At 35.5% G+C, this 24,976-nt stretch overlaps 1 protein-coding gene and 1 pseudogene across 1 annotated transcript in view; one reads left to right on the top strand and one right to left on the bottom strand.

Moving 5' to 3' along the window:
• ADGRL4 (adhesion G protein-coupled receptor L4) overlaps positions 1-24,976 on the top strand; it is a 106,074-nt gene that overhangs the window by 65,523 nt on the left and 15,575 nt on the right. Inside the window, exons 8-13 of the mRNA XM_045801936.2 lie at positions 545-661; positions 5,607-5,812; positions 8,221-8,394; positions 9,644-9,847; positions 11,816-12,036; positions 12,160-12,226. Coding sequence (XP_045657892.1) covers positions 545-661; positions 5,607-5,812; positions 8,221-8,394; positions 9,644-9,847; positions 11,816-12,036; positions 12,160-12,226 — 989 coding nt within the window. The remainder of the gene's footprint in view (positions 1-544; positions 662-5,606; positions 5,813-8,220; positions 8,395-9,643; positions 9,848-11,815; positions 12,037-12,159; positions 12,227-24,976) is intronic.
• On the bottom strand, positions 3,780-5,479 carry LOC123795401 (transcription factor BTF3 pseudogene; annotated as a pseudogene).

The raw sequence follows: 24,976 nt of genomic DNA, 5'->3' as shown, positions 1-24,976 counted from the left end.
AGTAAGCATGCGAGAATCACTATCTCATACCATGATTCACCACTTACTCAAAATTAAAGTAGCAGGCATTATGACTAATACATAAGATCCTTGCCTTTCTGTGATATTCTTGAATAAAAAAGGGGAACTACTCCAGGTAAGGAAATTATCATTCAAGAATTTAATTCAATCATCCTCCATATAGTAAATTTTATTATAGACACTATCCTCTAAGACATTGTGGTTGCTTATCTATGATTTAGTAATTATAATTTATAGCTCCCTTGTGTACATAGGTATTTTGTCTTCTGTCTAGTCCAACAAAGATTAAATTAAACCATAGTGTTATAGTGAAATCAAAAAAGTCAAAACTTGAACCAGATTTTTAGGATATAAATCATAATGTCTGAGCATGTTCAGAATATGCTCATTCTACTTGCCAAAAAATGTTGAAATACGATAATGATGGATAAAATACAATAACAATGGATAAAACTGTCATTAAACAAATACATTGATTAAACTAATTTCAGAGAAATTTATTATTTTCATGGTTTTATTTCAGCTCTCAAAACTTTCTTTTTTGATTCACATCACATCAAACATACTCATCCCTATATGAATGTGGATGGAGATTATATAAAGATATCTCCGAAGAGAAAAGCTGCATATGATTCATACGGTAAGACTTTGATAGTCTTATATTCCGTATGTCAGTAATTTGCAAAAAATACTTATAATGCTTTTGATTGTATCAGATGTATACATAGCGTGTAGTTTCCTATAGAAAATATTTGATATTTATATACAGAATTTCTGTCTTTGTACTCGAGATTTTCAGTCTTATGTCAATACGCAGTAGGAATGTTAGCTGACAATATCTATATCCTTCTTGTCTTGTGCCCAATCTCTGAATCTTCTGATTCTATTGAAATATATAAAGGAGCTGTGATTTTATTCCTTCCTTTGGAGCAATTATAGATGCTATAACTTGCATAGGATTCTTTTACTATTTCTTTTCAGTAACTCGTCATATTCCTCATTGGGAGGCTGAATTTGTAATTGTGTGAGGAAGACAATGTTCCCAAAGACAGAAAGTTAGTGTTTTAGGCTTGGATTTCTTTTCCAGTTGCCATTTTTTAGTCTTTGTACCATAAACTTCTCAACTAAAGGCAGGATTTCTTGGGAAATGGAATCAGATAATGCCAGTACTAGCAGGCAAATTGATGATTACCTACCCTGATTTCCTCATTTTATGAATAATGGAACAAAGGGACAATGAAGCTAATGGATTTTTCTACATGCACATCAACAAATAATACAGAGCCAGTACTAGCAGGGAGGAAGTTAACAAAGAAATCAACCCTGACCAGCTTTTCCTTGTCACCTAATCAAGGGCAAGGAAGCAGGTATTTTAGCCTTTTATCTGCTCTCTTAATGCAATGCACTTAGGAAAAAAAAAAATCTCTGCCAATAGAATTGTTATCATTCTCATATAGGTCAAAATATACTACCTAAGTGAAACATGAATTATAATAGCTTAAAGAATATATGGGTGGTCATAAATATAAGTGAAAAGCATATATAATAACAAGTATGGTCTCTGGTATGGACATCATTTCATAAATGGATGTGTTGTCTTTATCTTTTTAATATTCTGCACATTCATTCTCAGTAGAACACCCTTTAAAAAAATTTTGTACAACACTAATGTGGGATTTTTTTCCTAATCCATTCATATCATCCTCTTCCTTTTTTTCTTGTCATTTTTATACAATAGTAAGAAACAGATGGGGGCGCCTGGGTGGCTCAGGTCATGATCCTGGAGTTCCGGGATCGAGTCCCGAGTCCCGGATTGGGCTCCCTGCTCAGCAGGGAGTCTGCTTCTCCCTCTGACCCTCCCTCCTTCATGCTCTCTCTCATGCTCTCTCTTTCTCATTCTCTCTCTCTCAAATAAAAAAATAAAATCTTAAAAAAAAAACATGGCCACAAAACAAAGAAAAAATAACTAAGCCATACTACCATTGAACCCAAGGCTCTTACCCTATTATACCACATTCTAATTAACCAAGCACACATATAATATTTAGGAGCAAATCCAAAGACTGTGTTAAACTGTTGAAATTTCAAAGACAACTTGAGTAGTGTTTAGAAGTTGAGAATAAAGCCATTTAAAATACTTATTATGGTGACAGATGATGAAATTGTCATGGAATCAATTTCTCAAAGAGATCCCGTCTGGATATATGATAGTTTTGTCATATTTGAAGATCACTCATGCAAACTCTGACTCTTGAAAGAGACCATAATATCAGCTCTCAAGAAAACACAGAGAGAAAATTTGATTTCCTTAAGTTTGTATCTTAAAAATAAGGGCAAGTCTAACAAACAGATAAAATCTGCTTTATGGTGTCTACATGCGATTATTCATTTACTGATAAAAATCCATTAATAAAACATAGGCTTCAAGTTAAAATCTGCATAGTGTCGTTAGTAGGAAAATAAGGGAGGTCCATGGAAGAACAGGTGGATTTTTAATCTTTTTTTTATGGACTAAATTTTACTTCCTGTCACTAGCAAATAAACCTTCATTTACTGAATGGAGGTACATATCTGATAAGAGAGTTAAAAGCTAAATCAGGCCAAGAATTAGTAAGAAATCATGGGAATTAGAAGAGGTTCAAATGATGAAAATGGACAAATACTGAAACAATACCCAGAACAGAACTAAGAAGGGATTTTGGAGCATTCTATGCAGCAAGAATCACAATTTACCCAAAGTAAAAAATTTGATTTTAAATATTTTCCTTGAGAAAAGATAGGAGTGATTAATAGATTTTGAAGATCTATCTTATCTTTTTGGGGTTTCGTTTGATTTTGGACCTTCTCCAACTGCAACTTCTGAGAAGTCACTGTGATATGAACTGGTTCATCCACTGGACTGAGTCACGTTGACCTAAAAGGTTTTCAGATCCTGCTTCAGTCCCTGGTCTGTGCACAGCAAAGGCAGGGCTAGTTGCCGTCACATGGAGTCTTCATAATGTCACTAGCCCAACCAAGTTAGACTAATTTCACTCGTTTCCCTGATACAAGTTTTCTTAAGCTGGCAGTTGGGAGAATGCTCTTATCTAATACACATAGATTTCAGCAATCTCTTTTTTTTTTTTTTTTAAAGATTTTATTTATTTATTTGACAGAGAGAGAGACAGCCAGCGAGAGAGGGAACACAAGCAGGGGGAGTGGGAGAGGAAGAAGCAGGCTCACAGCGGAGGAGCCTGACGTGGGACTCGATCCCGGAACGCCGGGATCACGCCCTGAGCAGAAGGCAGGCGCTCAACCGCTGTGCCACCCAGGCGCCCCAGATTTCAGCAATCTCTTAGTGATGTTTCTTGTGATACCTTTTTAGATAAGATAGAAAACATGAATCATGACATACTTTGGCAATTTCTAGTTCACATAACCACCCAACAACATCCAAAAATATTATTTATTAGTGTGGTGCTGTGTGTGATGTGGAAGGACTCAGATTTGTATCAAAGTTTTTTGTTTTGGGTTGTTTTTCTTTTCTTTTTCATTAACCTTGTTACAAACCTTATTCCCAGGCTTCTTCAGCTTAATTAGCTGCAAAGAATGAATTGTGTCTAAGCAAACACTGAAAAGAGTTGCAGTGTCCAAGGGGCTCGGGCTTAAAAATATTAGAGATCTAGGTTTGATCAGAGGAGTGCACAGAATTTTAAAAAGCGGTCCTAATATACAATAGCAGCTCCCAGTCACTTCTTCAAGTTTTATCTTCTTCAGAAGTTGACTCAATTCAATTTGCTTCATTCTGGGAAGCTTCATCAAAATTCTGCACAAGATCTGGAATTTGGTCCTCCGCCTCCTCTCCAGTATCGAGTGGTGCTTCTCCATCCACAGGTTCTGTAGGCAGAGCTTGAACGGGTCTGTTTAAACTAGTCAGACTGTCTGCACCAAGTTGGTTTAACCTCCTGGGTAGCGTTTCTGTCAGCAGCTGTGCCTCAGACTGGCTTGTGATGGTGAAAGTGTTGCCTGTGAGGGATGCCTGCACTTGAGGCTTGTGAAAGTGGATCACTGTTCCTTAGTGTGTGAACACACGTCTTCAATACCACAGGTATTGCTTACTCCTAACTTCTTTTAGGAGAACGGAAGTTTTTTATCATCTCCTGGTGCCATTCTGTGGACCACCATCTTCTTTTGGCGAGCAGTTTCTCTCCCACCAATGCGCACTTGTGCAGTTTGACGAGTTTCTCCTGGTTGATGGTAGTTTCTTTCACGTTGTTGGATCGAAAGTGAGACCTCGCTAGGGACTTGGGTTAGCGCTCGGGGGTTCTGGGCAGACCAGCGAGATTGGGCGCACACTCGCGTTGACGCAAGATGGCAGCTAGAGGGCACAGTTCTCTGTATTTTAAGATACAATCAACATCTGTATTTATGGTTTTGATGAATTTATGCCTTTCACATTATTCTGGTGTCACAAATTTGAGGGAACAAATATAAGAGAGTTCTTTGTAAGTTGTCCCAGTAATCTAAGGCAAATATATAATGTTTCCAGTTTAAAAATGTAATAATAACCATGTTATTAAATTTTACATAAGACTCGTATATTATTTAATTTGGTCTCCACCTTAGCCTAGTAAGTAGCTAGAGTATTACTATTATCATTTTATAAGTGAAGAAGCTGAAGTTCAAGGCAATTTATCCATAGCCACACAAGTAGAAGCAATGACTGAAACCAGAACTTTTGATTCCAAGAGTAAATTCTGAATGCAAAGTTGTGAATTTTGTGTCCATAATTCTGTACACTTAGGTGTATGACCTAAGTGGCGACAGGAATTTTAAAAAGACAATAGATCTGGATTTTTAGTTGTTCCCATGTTTAATATCCATAATTATGAGCTGCTTCAAAAGACAAGACCATTTGAGATCCATTAATATAGGTGTAATGTCTAGGCTAAGGGAAAAATAGTCACATGATAATCTGTACTGATCGGGTTGCATTTCCAGTACTGGGATATGCTGATTTACTGCATTTGGGAAGTGTCAGGGGGCACAGATAAATAGCTGTCTGGCAAGGCAGTAAATTTCCTACCTTGAGACTGCATAACTATATTACTATATGTCAATATTAAGTAGGAAACATTTCAGTGGGCATGAGGTGGAACTCAGTGGCGTCCGACAACTTGTTTAATTCTCAACTTCCTTAATACTCCACGTCAGTGATAATTTTCTTCCGATATCTTTCTAATTCCTATCTTTGCATAGCAAAGTAGTAACTCCAAATTTTAATCTTTAAATGAATACATTTCACACCTTGGTTCTTAGCCAGGAGTTGGATATATATTATCTCGGACTGTTTTTCTCCTAAATATAGCTTGTGCAAAGGGGATGCTATCGTCCATGATCAGTTTCAGAGTCATGGAGGTCAGGGAATATGTCTTAATATGATTTGATTATATAAACATGCACTTACTATGATCCACATTTTAGTGTCTTGGGTATTCATATGACTGCCTTAGAGTAAAAAACTTTAATTTTTATGTTTATTTTGAGAGCCTAAATATATTTTTGTTTTATAAGAATTTCATTAAATACATTTATTTGATTGATAGGCAATGTTGCAGTTGTGTTTTTATATTATAAGAGTATCGGTCCCTTGTTTTCATCATCTGACAACTTCTTATCGGAACCTCAAAGTTCTGATAATTCTGAAGAGGAAGAAAGAGTCATTTCTTCAGTGATTTCAGTCTCAATTAGCTCGAACCCACCCACGTTGTATGAACTTGAAAAAATAACATTTACATTAAGTCACATGAAGGTAAGCTATTTTTCTGGTAACTATTGGTTATGAAACATTCAGAGAAGTGAACATTTTTTCATTGTGTCACTTTAATTGTTAATGAATTCTTGAGTTTAAGAATTAAAAGAGTAAAGTAGTTACAACTAATTTTTCTATAAAATATTTTTGTGCTTTCAGTGCTCTGTAATCTTTCTAATAAATACCAAGGAATTTTACACATTTGATTCTCTGAAATTAGCTGTATTTTAATTTTATTTTTAATTACATTGTTCATTTTGGAAGTCTGCATACCTTTTAGGAATGAGTTATAAAAACGTATCAGAGCCAAAGAGACAAATGTCATTTGTGTAATGACAGGGTTGCTTGATTACTAATTGCCATTTAAAATAATATTTGCAGGGATTTAAATGCTGATTAAAATAAAATCACAGAGAAGTTTACAATTTTTATAAAGAAATTAGCTGAAACCATTTTATTCCTTTATTGTTATTCCAAATCCTTTCAAGCTCGTACATAATTAAAACTCTATCATAATAAACATTAGAAACAACTAAGTATTCCATTTTTTTATTTACCTAAAAATGAGTGAGGAAAATAAAGATCATAGATTATTTGCTGCTTTTTCACAGTTGATGATTTCTTGGACTTTCAATAGAATTTCAGCCTTAGTACATGATTAAAGTACCTCTGATGCTCCATTTGGAGAGCCTTGAAGCTGGACAATTGCATTTGCGTGTTTACAGGGACAGGAGGGGACTAAAAGAACGTATATGCTTACACACAATACAAATGTGTCACTGTAAATAAAGACATCTAAAGTAGAGGAAAACTCATTGTATAGAAGATACAAGAAAATAGTAGCTCAAACCTAAAGGTTGGTAGGCATTATGTTCAGAAGAGGGTGTGAAATGTTTTAAGAATGGAAAGGAAACTTAGATATTTTTAGATGCTAACTGACCTTTTGACACCAGAATCAAAGCATTGTTCTTTCACATGCTCTGATGGGTTTTCTGCAGTTTTTACTAGGGGAATGTTTTGGCAGCTGAAGAGACGCCAAGGACAGCCCACTTCACCAATCTCTGACACAATCGCAAAACACAACACAACACACATTTAAATAAAAATTCTTCACCGAAATTCATGGGAAAACTTGGTTATCCTTAATCTTCCTTTCTGTTCAAATCTTTTTCCCATTCAAATTAATGACCACTATGAAGTTTTATCATTTTCTTTTGACGACAGACCTACCTAATTCATGGTTTCTCTCTTTCTGGGAATAAAATTTGGATCCCATTGTTTTCCTAAAAAAATAGAAGCTATCTCATATATAACAGCTTCAGTTTCCTGATTCCCTGATAATTTATTTGCAATTTCACCAATTAATATATACTTCTCCATTACCTCAAAGGAATATTAAAAGTAGTTGTCATAATATTGTTATGATCACTTAATATAAATGTGATAAAGAGAAGTCAATTTATTAAACAACCATCCTACAGTCTATGCCATCTCTATCTCTGATCTTGTCTTCAACTGCTCTTTATCTCATTCACTGTAACCAAATTATACTGGTTTCCAGTGTTTCTGGAAGATTCCTATCCAGTCTCAACTCAGAGCTTTTCCATTTTCCATTCCATCCAGAACCTTCTATTCCCAAGTCTTAGGGTTTACTCTCTATCTCTTACTTCATTGAGGTATTTCCTTTAACATCATCTAAGAAAGACCTCCTCAGACCAATCCCCACTACTTTCTTTCTCCTTTCCCTGGCTTATTTTTCTTGTTTAATAATTTCTCATCTTGGGGCGCCTGGGTAGCTCAGTCATTAAGCATCTGCCTTTGGCTCAGGGCATGATCCCAGAGGCCTGGGATCGAGCCCCACATCGGGCTCCCTGCCCTGCTGGGAGCCTGATTCTTCCTCTCTCACTCCCCCTGCTTGTGTTCCCTCTCTCGCTGGCTGTCTCTCTCTCTGTCAAATAAATAACTAAAATCTTTTTAAAAAATAATAATAATAATTTCTCATCTCATGAGAATCTAAAATCAGCAGTGAAAAACCTTTTTTGTTTTGTTCAGTATTGTATTTTTAGTACTTGGATCAATGACTAATATCCAGTATATACACAGTAAACATTTATTAAAGATCGTATGATAATTATATGTCATGTGCTATCCTGAATGATCTCATTTGATAACACATAATTCTCACAACTTTTGTGACACGGGAATTGATAAAATATAGCATTGTTGCAATAACTTCAGTTCTTCCACAGAACACCAGCATTCATTTATTACCATTGATTTTATGCTTTACTTTTTAGGCATGGTTTTAATTATATTGATATGTGAAATGGTATTTTAAATATGAGAAATGTGATACTATATGTATAATTCTTTCTCTTTTTTGCACCAGTAAAATGTCTCTTTTTCAGACCACAGATAAGTATAGGAGTCAATGTGCATTTTGGAGCTACTCGCCTGACACCATGAACGGCAGCTGGTCTTTGGAGGGCTGTGAGCTGATGTCCTCAAATGAGACCCACACCTCATGCCGCTGTAAACACCTGACACATTTTGCAATTCTGATGTCTTCTGGTTCTTCCATTGTAAGACAATTTCCCATCATTTCATATTCATAAACCTGCCTGTTTTCTTTTTTTTCTTGTTTACCTCAGTCAAGAGAATTAATTTTTTATGTTTCTTTGGGTGCAAATATATTTAGTTAACTGATAAAACCCCAAAACTATCTTTTTTAGTCTTTGCTTTCTTACCTGCCTTGTATGACATATCTAGACTGGATTTTAGGTTATTTTTTGTATAGGACTTATCTGGTCTATGATAGCTAGTAGGCTATGCATTAAATACCTAGCCATTGACTCTTAATTTTTAATGTTGCTTTTAAAAGCCACTTACACATTTTAACGTATCATGGTCTTTAAGGGCCTTTGCCTTTGTATTGAAAGTTTATTTTTACCAATTACAAATTAGTTAAAAATATTTGAAACCTGGTCAATAAGTATTAGCGTATTTATAACTATCACAATATTTTAATAATGTACAAGTGTACAAGATTTTTAAGCACAAAAGATCTCTCTACAGTGAATAGGTCCATGCTATGTATTTCACAGCAGTAATATCTTTCTTTTACACTATACAGTTTCTTATTTTATATCACTGTATCATAATCTTCGGTAAATTACAGGTTCAATTCCATGTCTACTGAGAATCCATCAAATATATAAAGTGGCCAAATAAATCTGCCTAACTGTAATGTCAGTCATAAAGATTTTTTTCCTGAAGTTAAGTAAGCAAAGAAGCCTCTATTCTCTATATAAGATATAAATATTCATCTGGTTAGAATAAAACCAACTTTTCCCATTTCAAAGTCTCTCAACTTTACTATTTTGATATTCTATCTATTCAGCATTTCTGATACCTTTGTTTAATGTGTTTTAGACGAATTGCTGCATAGAAATAAGACTTGTTATTACCACTGATAAATCTGTTTTAATTAACCATTTTCACATTACAATAATGAATTGCCTTTCTAATATCATGAAACTGATGACGATAACATTGTTAAACCATATACTAATATATACTATGCCCAGGGGAAAAAAAAAGCACTAATTACAGAACTTTTAAAGTGCTACATGATTTATATCATATTTCTCTGAATATTGAGCATTTTCAAAGGTACAAAAGTTTTCTCATCTAAATGCACATTTGTATTTTTACATTTTATGAACATTTTGATTAATGTTTCACCAAAAAAGGAAGTTCATTATATGTTGTAGTTCCTTTGACAAGTTACTGAGTTATTCTCTTAACAGCTTTATTATTATTTTCCCTTAGGGTATTAAAGATTATAATATTCTTACAAGGATCACTCAACTAGGAATAATTATTTCACTGATTTGCCTTTCCATATGCATTTTTACCTTCTGGTTCTTCAGTGAAATTCAAAGCACCAGAACAACAATTCACAAAAATCTCTGCTGTAACCTATTCCTTGCTGAACTAGTTTTTCTTGTTGGGATCAATACAAATACTAATAAGGTATGTAGATCTCCTTTACTCTCTATTTTGTTTTCTAAATTTGTACTTTCCTAAATATATATGTCATAGAATCATGAATTATAACTCAGAGCTTAATGGGCAAACATACCATATGCTCTGTTCCTAAGTCTTTTCTAAGTTTGCTAATGCTATCTAAAACCTCTCTGTCAATTCCATTAAGCACAATGTCCCTTGTTATGATGGATCATTGGGACAAATGAAAACTTAGCAACAAACTGAAAAATAGCCTTTTTTTTTTTTTTGCTTTTTTTTTTATGTGGGCATTAAACAAAGGCAAAAAGAACAAAGAGAGAATTGGAAATAAAAAGTTTATTTTAACACAGGGACTGAATATAAAAGCAGTGGATTCATAGGTTGAAATATGACAAATGGGCTCCATCAAGTCACTGCACTTTCCTAACTACCTATTCCCCCCATTACTGATGGAAGACCTTACCAAACAATTTTTATATTGTGTTAGTCTGGGTCCTCCTAGAAGCAGACAGTAAAATGGGATTAAATTTGCAATAAAGTAACTAGGCAAAATGGCTGAGAGAAAATGGGAAGAGAGAGACTTGGAGAGCCATCAGACCGAGACGCAGATCTGAACCCGAGTAAAAGAGAGAAGGAAGAAAGGACAAGCAGTAGGTGGAAGCATTTTACACAGCAGTGCCATTCTCAGGAAAGCTCAGCATGGTTGCAAGGAGTCCTTTCAGAAGACGCTGAGCCAGAGTGACATGGCACAGGCAGGTAGAGACTGGAGAAGTGCGTGCTTGGGGTCACAAGACATTAAACTGCCTCCATATTTTCATCCCTATTAGAAATCTTTCAAATATAGACACTAATCCCTAGTTTTCAAGGTCTTCTTCTGAAGTAGATGCCACCAAACATCTATTTTAAATAGTACACCCTAGACTATAAACTTCAAATCTGGAGTGTGTGTGTGTTTTTTAATTCGGCAGTGGTAGTCCTAACACCTGCCAATTTTATATACCGCTATCTTCCAATGCCTATTTCTTCCTTCAGTTTCATCTTCCCTTTACCCTTACTTCAAACTATTCCTTAGGGTGTTTATTTTCAACTCTATGTCATCTGTCAAGTTCTTCCCATTTTCAAGCCATGTTTCAATCTCACATCCTCACTAAAGTAGTTTCCAAATTTTGATCACCAGTGATCTCTCTATTCCCAACCTTATACAGTACTCCCCAACATATTTCAGTATGCAATGTCATTATGCTTGGATTGTACTCTTTTTTAATAAGTGCAATAGGTGTGTAAGTGTGTATTATGTTCTCTTTCCAGCAATAGATACTGTTAGTTCTATTATCACAGAAGTGTGTAACTCTACTTCTTTTTCTGTTTTTTCTTATAAGCCTAACTCCAATTCTATGTGTGAAGTAAGTACTAATACATAATATTTGACTGAAATCCATCTCAAAATTACCTGATAATCTTATAACTTAAAGTGATTCCATAATGGATATTTTTGTAAAATATATCATTGTTTGTCTGTTTTGTAAACTTAAGTTTGTTGCAATAATCAAGATACTTATTCTATTTTGTTTGGTACAGTATTAGCAATAACTTTCATTCTTTGAGCATGAATAAAATTAAGGAGAGTAAAGGCATCTCCAAAACAGAAATTAACTTAAATCATAGCATAGTCACTAAACTATCATGGTTTACATGTGACAAATCCACAACTTTCACATGAAATAAATATAAAAGCATAACTCTCTGGACAAGAACAGTAACTGAGTTCGATCACAGGATTGCTTCACAACTGATGCTTCACATTGACGAAGCTCAGCCGGAAGTGAGCCATCTTAAAAACTGGCACTCGACCAGGATATTTTAACATGATCGAGCATTATATCAAGTGGCATAATTTAAGGAGAAAGTCAGGATTTTGTGTTATGCTAATGTGAAACATACATGGCTTATGCTTTTTCCCTCCTTGATTTCTAGCTCTTCTGTTCGATCATCGCCGGGCTGTTGCATTATTTCTTTTTAGCTGCCTTTGCATGGATGTGCATTGAAGGCATCCACCTCTATCTCATTGTCGTGGGCGTCATCTACAACAAGGGCTTTCTGCACAAGAACTTTTATATCTTTGGCTATCTCAGCCCGGCGGTGGTGGTTGGCTTTTCAGCGTCACTGGGATATAGATATTACGGCACCACCAAAGTGTGAGTTAAGATGGTCTCATAAGTGTTTGAAATCTGATTCTGAATATGCTTCATATATCATTGAAAATGTTGCATTGTGAAGTACTTACAAACATATTCATAGATTTATTATTTACTTTTCAGATGTTGGCTTAGCACAGAGAACAACTTTATTTGGAGTTTTATAGGACCAGCATGTCTAATCATTCTTGTACGTATATTTAACATTGTTTGGAAAAAGTGATGATCAAAATTCTCAGCAATTGGGCATTCCTCTGAAGGAAAACAATAATTTTGAGCACTTTACAGTATGTCATTGATTAACATTTTACAAATATTCATCACAATTGAGGAAAAATATATATATATATACATCTTAAATTCAGAGGTATTACAATTCATCTGCCCCTCTTGGAGGAGGAGATATTTCTGCATAACAGGTAGGAAAAGCATTTCTCACTTATCAGTAGTGTCTCAGCATACTTCAATACTAAGAGTTTGCCAAGCAGCTGATAATCTGGCATTTCAGATGTTTACGTTATTTAATCTTTTATCAATGATCAGTGATCTTTGAACATTAGACTGTCATCTTTATAGTTTTATCATCCTCATGTACCCTGTCATCATGAAAGTGATTTTAAACTAAATTGCGACGTCAGAGACAAGAACCCACTATTTCTCATGAGCAGACAAGTCGTATATTGATAGTCCCATTTCAGTGAGGAAGAGGGCCTTTTAATCCTTATTGGAAGTGGTTTCAAACCTACAAATTTGGCAGGTGTTATGTGTTCCTTTCTAAATAAAGACATTTTTAGATGTCTCAAGAGCATTTCTAAGTGCTGTAAGTTTTCAAAGCCATTCTGAATATAATAGTCTGTCAGTGAATCTGGGAGGTCTGACAAGGCTCTAGAATGGAATGGATTGTCAGCAGAGGAGCTGTGACAATATTTTGGACAACTTTGTCCCAGATGTTTTCACCGTAAGCTAGCTAGCTTTTTCAAGTTGGTTTTTTGCTCACTCTTTGCCCTTGTATTTTTGTGGTTGTAAGGAAGCTCCTAAATGGAGAAAGACTTGAAAGGTATGCAGAGAATCTTCACCAAGGCTTAGTTTTTAATGGTATGGGTGAAATAAAGTACATTCAGAGGCTGTATTTCCTAATCATCACAGAAAATTGCTTATAATTCTCCCAATGAATCCAGTTATATAGAAAGAAACCATTGGCTAGATTTCAGCTAAAACAATCTCAGAGTTAGTTTATTATAATCCCAAAATTTTCAACCCACATGAGAATATAGACTGAATGTTGTCCCTTCCACATACTTTCATGGGTTGCCCTGATAGGAGTATGTTCTGTAAACACGCTTTCTATATATTCTGATTTTACTGGTTCCATCTCTACAGAATGGACAGTCTCTGATACTGTTTTGTACAAGTGAAAGTTCTTTAGATCAGTAATTCTTATAATTAAGAGGAAAAGTAGTGGGTTAGAAATTATAGTCAAAACAAGAAGAATAGGAGTATTTTTCTCTTAAGTAAGAAATGGAAAGTGTTCCCTGAAATTGTTTTTTACTTTTGCTTATGTAAAGGAAAAGATAACTTTGGATTATCTTAGAGTGAAGTCCACAGACTTTAGATGGGCTTATCTAAAAATGAGTCCTGCTAACTTTCCTAGAAGCCTAAATGAATAACATCACACTGTCCTTGTCTGGAATTAATGAACCCATTTATCTTCCATAGTTTCAGTATGATAATCATTCCATTTAACCTGAGGGTCAGGCTACTTAAGAAATGGATGAGGCACCTCAGTTTTACTCTAAAACTGAATGATGTTTACCTTTTTTAGTATCTTTAAAAGCAGCAGAAATTCCTTAATTACTGAACAGAAGTGAATTCATTTATTCTAGTTATTCCTGGTTTTCTGGGTTAATAGTGGCTAATTATTATTATTATTATTGCCGTTATTACTGTTTGTTATTGTTATTATTATTCAGCTATATGTTGTAAATGTGATTATTTAGTTGTATGACACAGTGTTAAGTGAGATACATCCTATTGTGCCAGAATAGTATACATCTTTAGTTCAGAAGTAAAAGAAATATTGGGCACCAAACATTTGAAAAAAGGCCACTAACAGTTTGGGTGTTACACATCCATTGGTCTGATAAAGAGACAGTAGGACCAGCTGTAGTCCAATAAGAAGACTGGAGATGGGAGCCCCAGAGTTACTGGTTTAGAATTAGGAGTCCTAGGGGCATCTGGGTGGCTCAGGCAGCTAACCATCTGCCTTCAGCTCAGATCATGATCTCAGGGTCCTGGGATCGAGCCCCATGTCAAGCTCTCTGCTCAGTGAGGAGTCTGCTTTTTCCCTCTCCCTCTGTGCTCTCTCCCTCTATGTTCTCCCTCTTGCTCTCTCTCAAATAAATAAATAATCTTTAAAAAAAAAAAAAAAGAGTCCTTGCCCTTGGAGGAGTGCAGTGTTCTTTATGAAAGCTTTTCTTTACACTGCCAGTGAAAAAAAAGCAGGGGCTCCCCTATCTTTTGGAAGTCAAGCTGTAAAGATAAGTACTCTGAAAGGTTTGTAGAGAATGGGATCAGAAATATGGTAAGACTAAAATTATCATTCTGATCCCAGATCAAATGCCAGTGTGACTGGATTTTCATGTCTCGTTGATATAGAACAGCAGAGTATAATGAGCCAATTTTTATGAAAGCTTGACATACATCCCCTGACTTTGGGCCAAATCTGAATATAGAGACTAGACCTATTTTTGTTTGGAGTTTTCTCCAAACTGCATGCCTACTGGAGTATTTTTTGACAGCAAGAAAGGAATGGATTATTAGATAGCATGCCTAGAAATAAAATGAGGAAGGAATACACAAAACTTGAGCTATTTTATAAATACAGGAAAGTTAGAGATGTGGACAAAAGTTGTAGAGTTGCCCGGAAGGTTGCCAGTCAAAGCAAAATTATACACAACTAAAAAAATGGGTTGAATAAAGGTGAGGTTAAATGGTGGTATGACTGTCCTTCTCTGAAGAACAGAAGGGGCCAAGATGGAAAGGAAATTCTATAAACACCAAGAAAATCACATATACTATCTAAGTAGAGTCCATCGCATAAGCCAAGATTACCAGCAATAATAAGAACAAAACTAAACCAAAGTGATGTCATGAGGCTCTATCAGCAAGAGATAATCAGGCCCTTCTAGCCTCCAACAACAGAAGAGTTGAGCTTTATCAATGAAGGGATAGCATCTGAGAACCGACTATGCTGCCCCACGCTCATCTACATAGATCTACTGAATTGAAAATCATTATCCCAGAGAGCCTGAGTGGTTTAGTCAGTTAAGCATCCAACTCTTGATTTCAGCTCGAGTCAGGATCTCAGGGTTGTAAGATCAAGCACCGGGTTGGGCTCTGCAGTGGGCATGGAGCCTACTTAAGATTCTCTCTCCCTCTCCCACACTCCCTCAAAAACAAACACACAAACAAAAAAAACATTATCCTATGTTTGGGTATACTCTGGTAGGTAAGGATGCCAAGCCATATAATTAAGTTTGCCAGGTTAATTGGGTGGTATGGACATGATGGGAGAACAAAGGAAATATAAGAATTATCCCTTGCCCACTATAGTAGCAATGAGGATAAAGCAAGACAAAACAAATGACAAAGAACAACATATAATGAGATATAAGTGATATTGATAAAATGTGGGAGGGATCAATATAAGAATGATAATCATTCAACAAATCTTCATTGAGATAGATGAACTTGTTTGTAGATGGGGCAAGAGGTAAATTTGGCTTTACAGCCAATTCTTAATGTGAACTTAAATGTCAACCAAGAGCCTCCAAAACTTAACAGATATCCTTTGAAGGTAAACAAAGGGTACAAACGAAATGGTCACCATTGTGCGTAAGACAATCCCAGAAATAATAAAATTATCATCATCTGTCTGTTATTAAGAATAGTCAAGAATCTGGGGTGCCTGGGTGGTTCAGTTGGCTGAACCTCTGACTCTTGATTTTGGTTCAGTTCATGATCTCAGGTCCTGGGATCCAGCCCCTCAGGTTGGGCTTATGCTCAGTGGAGAATCTGTTTCTCTCTTTCTCTGCCTTCCTCTGCCCCTCCCCCAACTCATGTGTGGTGCTCTCTCTCTCAAATAAATAAATAAATAATCTTAAAAAAAAAAAAAGAACAGTCAAGAATCATTTCATGGATTCATCACATCCTAGTCTAGATGCCATTAATTATTTAACAAATCTTTCTCCATAAACTTATCCATTTCTTCTCTACTTTCAGGATCAAACTATTGTTATCCCTTCCTCATATTCTAGTGTTAATAACAGGAATTTTTTAAAATTCACAATTTATTAAGTAGCTACTACTCACAGCTAATACTCAATCTCCTTGAATCACCCACATTGTTATTATCTATCCCGTTTTCTAGTTAATAAAAAATAGAATTCGATTTGAAATGTTAAGTGATTGGCTCAAGGCTCTAGGTCTACAGATAAATACTGATGCTAGAACTCGAAACTAGAACCACGTTTTCATTTTACCTTGCCTCTTTGGCAGTTGCCTTATTGACCTATCTTTCTGCTGCCATTCTCTCCAATTTCATTTTAACCTGTCCATAAAAAACTGCCCCAAACTCAGCTCAAACAATGGCAACTATTAATAAAAAAAATAACATTAATGTTAAACCCTATTATATTCCCGACTCTAATCTAAACATTCTCTTCTCCATGTCTTAGCACATTTAATATAATCCCTCAAACAATTGAATGATGGCTGCTTGTGTGTGTGTATGCATGTGCATAATTATTTTATTTCAAAGCTGGAAAAATTGAGGTATAAAGTGATTACACAGCTTGATTAACAGCTAGTAAGTATCTGAGCTGAAACTCACATTCATGAAGTTGAATCCGTGGCCTGCTTTCTTAATTCCAGGGCTGATATACCCCTTCACCTACAGGCCAAATTCCAAAGGCAGGAATGTCAGTTTCTCAGTGATGTAGCTGAACCCAGTCTATCTTCAGCTATTTTTTTTCACACTGCATAACCCCACAAAACAGGTCCTCCAAAAATTTCATCCTTGGTAGAATACTTGCTGTTCTTGAATATTTTCTTGGTCCTTTGCACTCAATAATCCTACCACCTTGTGCACAGTTCTGCCTGTAATCTTATCATTAATTAATACAGGACTTGATGAAAAATTTCCAGATGTGTAACTAATTTCTTTCTCCAGTGTACTCCCATAGACTTTTTATTCGAACCCTCCATAGTGCTTTCAATGCTCTGTTTTGTTGTACGTGGTAATTTTCTGTGTGCATTACACTACTTATCCCCTACATCCAGACACCCAAAGAGAGCCATGAGTTTCTTCATTTACTGACCACATCTTGCTCAATAATCAGTGGCATTGTGGTGCACAACCTGACTGGCCTCTACTCAGTAAACTGCAGTTTTTCTCTCCAGAGCAGCATTCACATTGCATTCTCTATGAACCCTAGATTATAAAACTGACTCCTTTTGGTCACCCCAGAATATAGAAGTATTTAGCAGGTCTTTAATAATTGTCTCTGTATTTTAATTAATCTGTTAATAAAGACCATAATAATAAGTGAGGCAGGAAGAAACACTGTGAGATCCTTAAGAAATGTGACTGCTCTGTGTCCTGGGTTTCTAATACGTAAAGTAAAGATACCAGTGCCAGCCCTACACAACGAGGCTACGGTAAAAGCAAAATGAAATGTTTTAGGAAGAACATCCATTCTTTAAACTTAAAATAGGAAAATGCACAATCATTTGGAGGACGATTTTTGGCTCTTTCATTTATGCTTTTTGTATTAAAAAATAAAGACAAATTTTAAAGCTATGGTTTGCACAGCAGAAAATTGTATGCAAGGGAATGTATGTTTGGCCAATATAGTCTGTGTGTGTGTGTGTGTGTTTGTGTGTGTGTATATATATATATATATATATATTTAAGCATAGATCCTAATTTTTAAAATATTGGTGAAGATATGACAGCATTTGTTAAACTATAGCAAGATATGATTATAACATACATGCTTGTTACTTCCTGGAATTAGTTAAAAGTCTCTAGCACACTCTGCCAGAGAAAGTTTAAATGAAATTAAAACAAAGTGTAAAATATCTTAAGAAAGGAAATAAAAATTTAATAGAAGAAAAAGACGGGATAAAGACAAAATGTAAGTGAAGGTTCAAATCTAAATAGATGATTAGTGGTGATTTTGTTATGCCTAGCCTTCAATGAGGGATAAGATTGGTTTTGTGACTTTCTCTAAACAAATCTGGAAAGACCTGTACTCCAGAGTAGGTGTCTCTATAGAACAATGGCAACACCTGTCATTCATACATGGAATCCTTGAATTTCTTCCACAGAGTAGGGAGTAGGTCCTGCAAATGATATTTGCTTGTTTTTATGAATGGAACCCTGGAGCATGTCTGGTTTAAGATTATAATGTAAAATGCCTTTAGGACAATATGTAAATGAGTAAGAACTGAATGAGATCAGCACTGGTGGCTTTTTCTATCCCTAGGTATGTTGTTTCAAAGGAATATTCAGGCTTTTAATCTACTCTGATAAGTGCTAGCGATTTAGGTATTTGAGCAGCAACCTTCCCTGCATTGATCAAATGAAAGTAATTCCTCAGGTGTTGCCTCATTAATATTAAGGATCCCTTAGAATTCTGAAGTATGAACCAATGACCCTGCGGATTCTATCTACGAATCACTACATTTAGAATGTTAAGATTGTAACTACACATAAAATGCCCTAGCCATGCTTTTGAAAGATTGAGCTCTACAAGAAAGAGGCTTCTAAATCTTTGTAAAGCAAGCTGCAAACTGAAGATAATTTCCATAATTCATTTCTTTCAATAATTTTAATCTTTAATGCTGAATCCTTTCAACTAAAACTGCACACGCGATTAGATTCAAGTACACAAATATAAAAAAGAGTTGGCGAAAATAATTTAACTTTTAAGTAGAAACTGAAGTTTCCCATAGACATATTCAGTATTGAAGAATAGAATTTGCTTGATTGAGGCAAATACTAATTATGCTATGTCCAAATAAGGCATTTTCTTTTAAAAATGTGAACTTTCATTTGAATTTAAATCACAACCCTTAAAATTGAGTGTTTCCATATATACGACTCCTACCCCCTTCTTTTTAGGTTTGCCAGAATTCCACTCAGTTCTTTGTAGTGGCCTCCTCTAATTGTTCTTTCTATGTCTGCAATCTCTTAATTCCCTTTCACCAGGAAATGCCTAGTAAAACCTCCTCAGAAGTGAATTCTTCACATAACCCTTACGCAACAGACAAGGTCTATGTATATTTATTATTATGTGAGCTATTCTTATTACATTTTTTAATTTCACAAATTGCCCAAGTTTGAAACAAATGCAAATATTATAAGATCATGTAAAGTAACAAGTGGATATTTTGTCCCACACTCATATTTTTCATGACTACTCTTTTTCTTAATATTTGCTCTGCAGCCTTCCAGACCTTTGGTATGTGCGCGCACACACACACACACACACACATTTATATAAATTTAAGCAAAAAATTTGATTACAAATTCAAAAACCTGAATCATTTATAACCTGAAATATATCATATTCATCCTTCATTGTTTAATATACAATTCTACCATTTTTATCACTGCATATTATCCATATTATGCCCTAATTTATTTTACCACTTCCTTATCAATGAACATCTAATTGGTTTCTGATATTTTCTTATTATAAATCATACTACATGTCCAGAGAACTCTTATTCCAATATAGTTACATATACCCATTATATAAAATTGTTAAGAAACGCTTCTTAAAAGTAGAAATGCAAGTAGAGACAGATTTTCTAATTTACAAACTGCTTCCAAAACATTTACTTCAATAGATACTTATACCAACAATATTTGAGAATGTCCCTTTTCTGACATTTTTGCTAACACTAGGTATCATTGTCTACTATGGTGTCTAAATAGCTAAACTGGAATACATAGACCCAAGGGAAGGATTATGTTAGACCAGGGTTCCACAACCATGGCACTATTGACACTTCGGACCAGATCTCTATTGGAGGACCTGTCCTGTGCATATAGGGAGCCTAGCAGCATCTCTGGCTTCTACTCACCAGATGCCAATAGCACCACTACCACCACTGCCTAGACATGACAACCAAAGAAGTCTCCAGTACAACCACATATCCCATGCGGCATGATATCCCAGATTCTTTCCATCAGAAACCACTAGTCTAGACTTGGATATTAAGCAGCTCATATAGGAGTGCATTTTGCAGCTTTCTTTAAACAGCAAATATAAGAAAAAATTAAAATCATAGTTTGGGCTATGTCCTTTGGATAACCCCATTGAAGCTATGTTAGAGACACTAACCATTGTAAATTTCACATGCTGTGGATAGCAGCATCAACATTTTCATTACATCTTTTAATTTAATGGCACCATATTTGTTAGATGCATCTGTTAGTGACCTTTGCGGTTCAAGGCATTTTAAAATTCTAACCATTTCTTCATATTATATATTAATAAGCATTCAGTGCCTGTAACATTTTGTTACTTTTTTTGTATTATTCCAACCTTCTTGAAACAATAGGCAGCTAGAATTTTAAAAAGAACAAGTTAAAAAAAACTTAATATAAATAATACATTTGTAGTTTTCAATGTATTCTCATTTATGGGAGTTATATTCTTAACTGGAAATACCTTCACAGAAAATCTCCTTGGGATTTGTACTAAAAAATTCCATAAAAGTTGAATAACTTTATAGAAATTAGAGATCCAAAAAAATATATTGAAGAAAATCCCTTGGGTCTCTCAAGCCCAATTAGAAAAAACTGGCCGAGGTGAGGTTCATCACTGGTATTTTTTAATAAATATAGCTTTACAGTGAAGGATGTTACATCAAAATACGGTGAAAGTGAGTTGGTAGTTGCAAGATATCATTAGAATTATTATTCACTTCACATTTTATAGTCTTTTAATCTTTACAAAACCCTTTTAACACCTCAGTTAATCCTCACGAAAAGCTTTGGTAGTACAAAAAAATAAAAATAGTAATAGCAGTTAGTAAGAGATAATGTTTTACTAGATTTTCCGTAGATCTAGTAACTACAAACTTGACTTATCTATTTATAAATACCTATGGGGGTCCTGCTATTTATAACTTTTTAAAGAAATACACCAATTCCACGAGAAGAACTTGTTACACTAAAGCAAATTATGTACATTCTTATGTAAGCAACAGATAAAACTTTAAGCTTCTACTCACCGAGAATTCATAAAAATCCTTAAACTTGGCTAAAAGCTCGGTACATGTTCTGATGGTTGTAAAACCTCTGATCTTCCTCCAAGCGTGAAACAATGTCCTTGCTGACGCTGGTCTGCAACAAAAGTGAGCCCTTTGAATCAGTCTTTATTAGGATGTGCAGAGATCTTATTCTACACCGGAGAAAATATTTAATCTTCCCTCTAAGTATTTATTATATTCCTTGGTCTCCTTCAGTATTCTCGGCAAAATACAAATGGCTTATTCTGAGAGAATGGACTATCTGTGTGGCTCTGCTCTGTCTTGATTTTTGTTTCTCATAGGAAAGTGTTGTCATGTCTAGTTTCAGAGTTTCCCAAGAAAGGAACATTTAAATTCCATCTGATTAAAAACAAACGAACAACAACAAACATGGCTCCTGATGATATCTGATCAAAAAGAGAGCCCAAGTTGTTCATTGTTAGGGCACAGCCTTTAGTCATTAGGGCTTAATCCACACTTACTTGGGTAACAGCCACCATTTTGTCTGTATTTCAAATAAGTGAAAACTAAGGCTCAGCAAGCTTAAACAATTTACTCAGAATCGCCCGGCTACTGAGTGGTGGAGGCAAGCTCACACTTTCCAGAGTCACGTTCTGCAGTTTCGCTACTACATATCCTTTCCTTTTGAATGGAGCAGATTTTTTTAGGCCCATGAAGCACCTGTCCCCATCTTCCAGATTCCACAAATGATTTTAGAGGAGGTTGTGAAAGCCCTAGCAACTACAGACCTTCTAGAAAATATTCATAAAATTTCAACTCTTTATTTTACTTAGTGAAGGTGTCAAAATAAATTACTTTCCATCTTGTTGAAAATGAGGGAAATCCTGTCCACTATAAATATCTCTCCCCCCATTTTATTTTGTTTTATCTAAGTCTTGACAAGAATATCCAACAACTAACCAAAATGCCCTACCTAAAATCATGACTACATCAGACTTAAGGTCAATATGTGGAATACAGATAGACTGGAGGTTTACTGTTCTATTAATTCATATTCATCCACGAGGAATTCCCAGTGCCCTGTTTGACATCTAATTGTTCAAATTCCTTTTTTTCATTTTCTCTCATCAAGAAAAAGCTGAAACGTGAGTATAATGCTTCACCCATTTTTTAATTGTCCTTAATTTCATATTTCTACTTAGAAGATTAATTTTTTTAGAGAAAAAAAGTCTTTGGGGTTCTTTTAAAAATCCTTGTGATTTTATTTTACTAATATTTATCAACCTAGATAGTATTAAATCAAAATAAAAGTACAGGAAGTATGAAAAGAAAAAACCTGGTAAAAAATAAGGACAACACTTTGAATATTTCAGAATAGGTCAAAACTTCATCAGGTATTAAAGACCCAGATAAGGCTGTGCTGGTAACTGAGGGGATATAAATGGAGACACTTTGCTCACAAAAAGTCCATCAAGTTGACATGCTAAGACAACACATTAGTATGCTTGAGGTAATATTTTGGAAAAGCAAATCTGAACATTTCTTTACCCCTTAATTATATCTTTCTTGGCCTTATTGCTCTTGGGATCAAATCCAAAACTTTTAACAAAGCCTTCCACAAGGGTGACCATATTCATTTATCAATCACCAAAATCTGGACCTTTTTAAGAATCAAAGTAGGTAATAAATATCACTCAAATTGGTTTCATCTCATTGATGGACCTATAAAACAGCTCTATTCAAAAATCTATTTTCAAAAGTTTATGTTTGTTTGTTTTCTACACAACACCGGTGATTTGGAATAGAGCACAATGTGCCTGCCAATGCAGCCATTTTGAATCTTTCTGCCACTACCCTGTGATGATGAAGAAGGTAGCTGTCCCTACCCCCTGAAGTCTGAGCATATTTGAGTGGAACGTGATGCTTGCACAGTATCTGGATAGGGTCTAGAAAGAGCAGTGGGACGTTGCTGGTTGTCTTCCATATTTGAGCCCCTGTGAAAGTCAGAATTGTCACTGTGCATGTGACTCTCACACAGCACCCCAAGAGACATAACAGGGTAGAAGAGGAGCTTACCAAACTTCCCCGGGGCTATCTTAATGAGATGTAAACCAAAAAAACTCAGATAGATACTAAACTGAACAGAACACTGGGCAACCGACATTAAAAATACTGTGGCAGCAAACAGGGATAAAGTGGACACTTCACTTAGGAGGCACTGCGTGTTCTGGCCCCTGCCTGCCGATCAGCCTCATCTCACACAACCCTCCCATGGGCTTTTGTGTTTTAATCACATTGCTTTACAGTTTCTGAGAGTTTCTATGTACCTAACTATCTCAGCGCCTCTGCGCTAAAACACTCCCCATCGCTGCCCTCTGGCCATCCCTTCATCTTGGTAATTCCTGTTTGTCTTTCAGTTATCAATTCAAGCAACACTTTCTGAGGAAAGTTCTCCCTGACTCAGTGATCTATAATGTATTTTGTTGTTGTTGTTAGATGCCTTCAGAGAAGCCCACTTTTAAAAAAAAAATACTTTACTCAATTTATAATTACACACGTATTGATGTGAGTAACTGATTAATAATGGATTCATATCTGTCTCCTCCAGGAGACTATAAGCTCTTTGAGAGGAAAGCTTTATGGATTTTCTCTCACTATATTATCCTTGAAGTGTACCAGGTAGTAATTACTCAGGTAATACTGCGGGGTAAATAAATAAATGATGCACCAAGCACAGTATTTGGTCAAAAACATTCATTCCTTTCCCCCAAAGAAATGTAAAGAAACCATCACCATCATGGAAATGGGATTCCTTTGAGAAGTCTTCTCAGAAGAGGTAATACGTGAAGCATTCATTATAGCACATCACTTTTCCTTCATTTCTTTCCTCCTCAGAAATGATTGCTCCATGTGTCTGTCTACATCCATCTATCTACTTATGGCACGCTTTCACGTGGAATTTTAACACTGGCATTTTACGTTTAACTGAATAAAATGAGGTCCTACCCAAATAATGTGAAAAGTTTTCAAAAGCAAACTGACTGGTAAAAAGAGTACACCCTGGGTTCTTTCTGTGCCCTGGGTTTCTAACATGTGCCCAAGGATGATGATGCTACCCTGTACACAGTGCTATTAAAATAGAAATGAAATTAAAAAATAAAAGCACTCTTCAAAAGTTAAAAAAGGAAAATTTTTAATACTTGGAGGACAATCTTATGTCTATTCTATCTTTATCTTTAAAATTGCCAATAACTTTATTTTTTTGAAGATTTTATTCATTTGAGAGAGAGATGGAGCGCACACGCACACACGCACACACACATGCATACACACACACACACACACACACATGCATACACACGCATGAGCAGAGGGTGGGGCAGAGGCAGAGGAAGAAGCAGACTCCCCACTAAATGAGGAGCCCAATTCAGGGCTTGATCCCAAGACCTTGAGATCATGACCCGAGCCGAAGGCAGACACCCAACTGACTAAGCCACTCAGGCAGCCCTGGCAATAATTTTAGATACCTCTTTGAATTTAAATGTACAAGTTCTATTTTAAATGTAAAGTAACAGTCAAACGACCTATATCTGTGTATGTATGCGTGTGAATACACACACACACACACACACACGCATACATACACATTTTT

Source organism: Ursus americanus, chromosome 12 (genome assembly GCF_024610735.1).
Source record: "Ursus americanus isolate L20-20 chromosome 12, mUrsAme1.1.p, whole genome shotgun sequence".
In the NCBI taxonomy this organism is placed as follows: Eukaryota; Metazoa; Chordata; class Mammalia; order Carnivora; family Ursidae; genus Ursus; species Ursus americanus.
The sequence above is the reverse complement of the archived record's forward strand: the minus strand, read 5'-3'. Positions and strand labels throughout refer to the sequence as shown.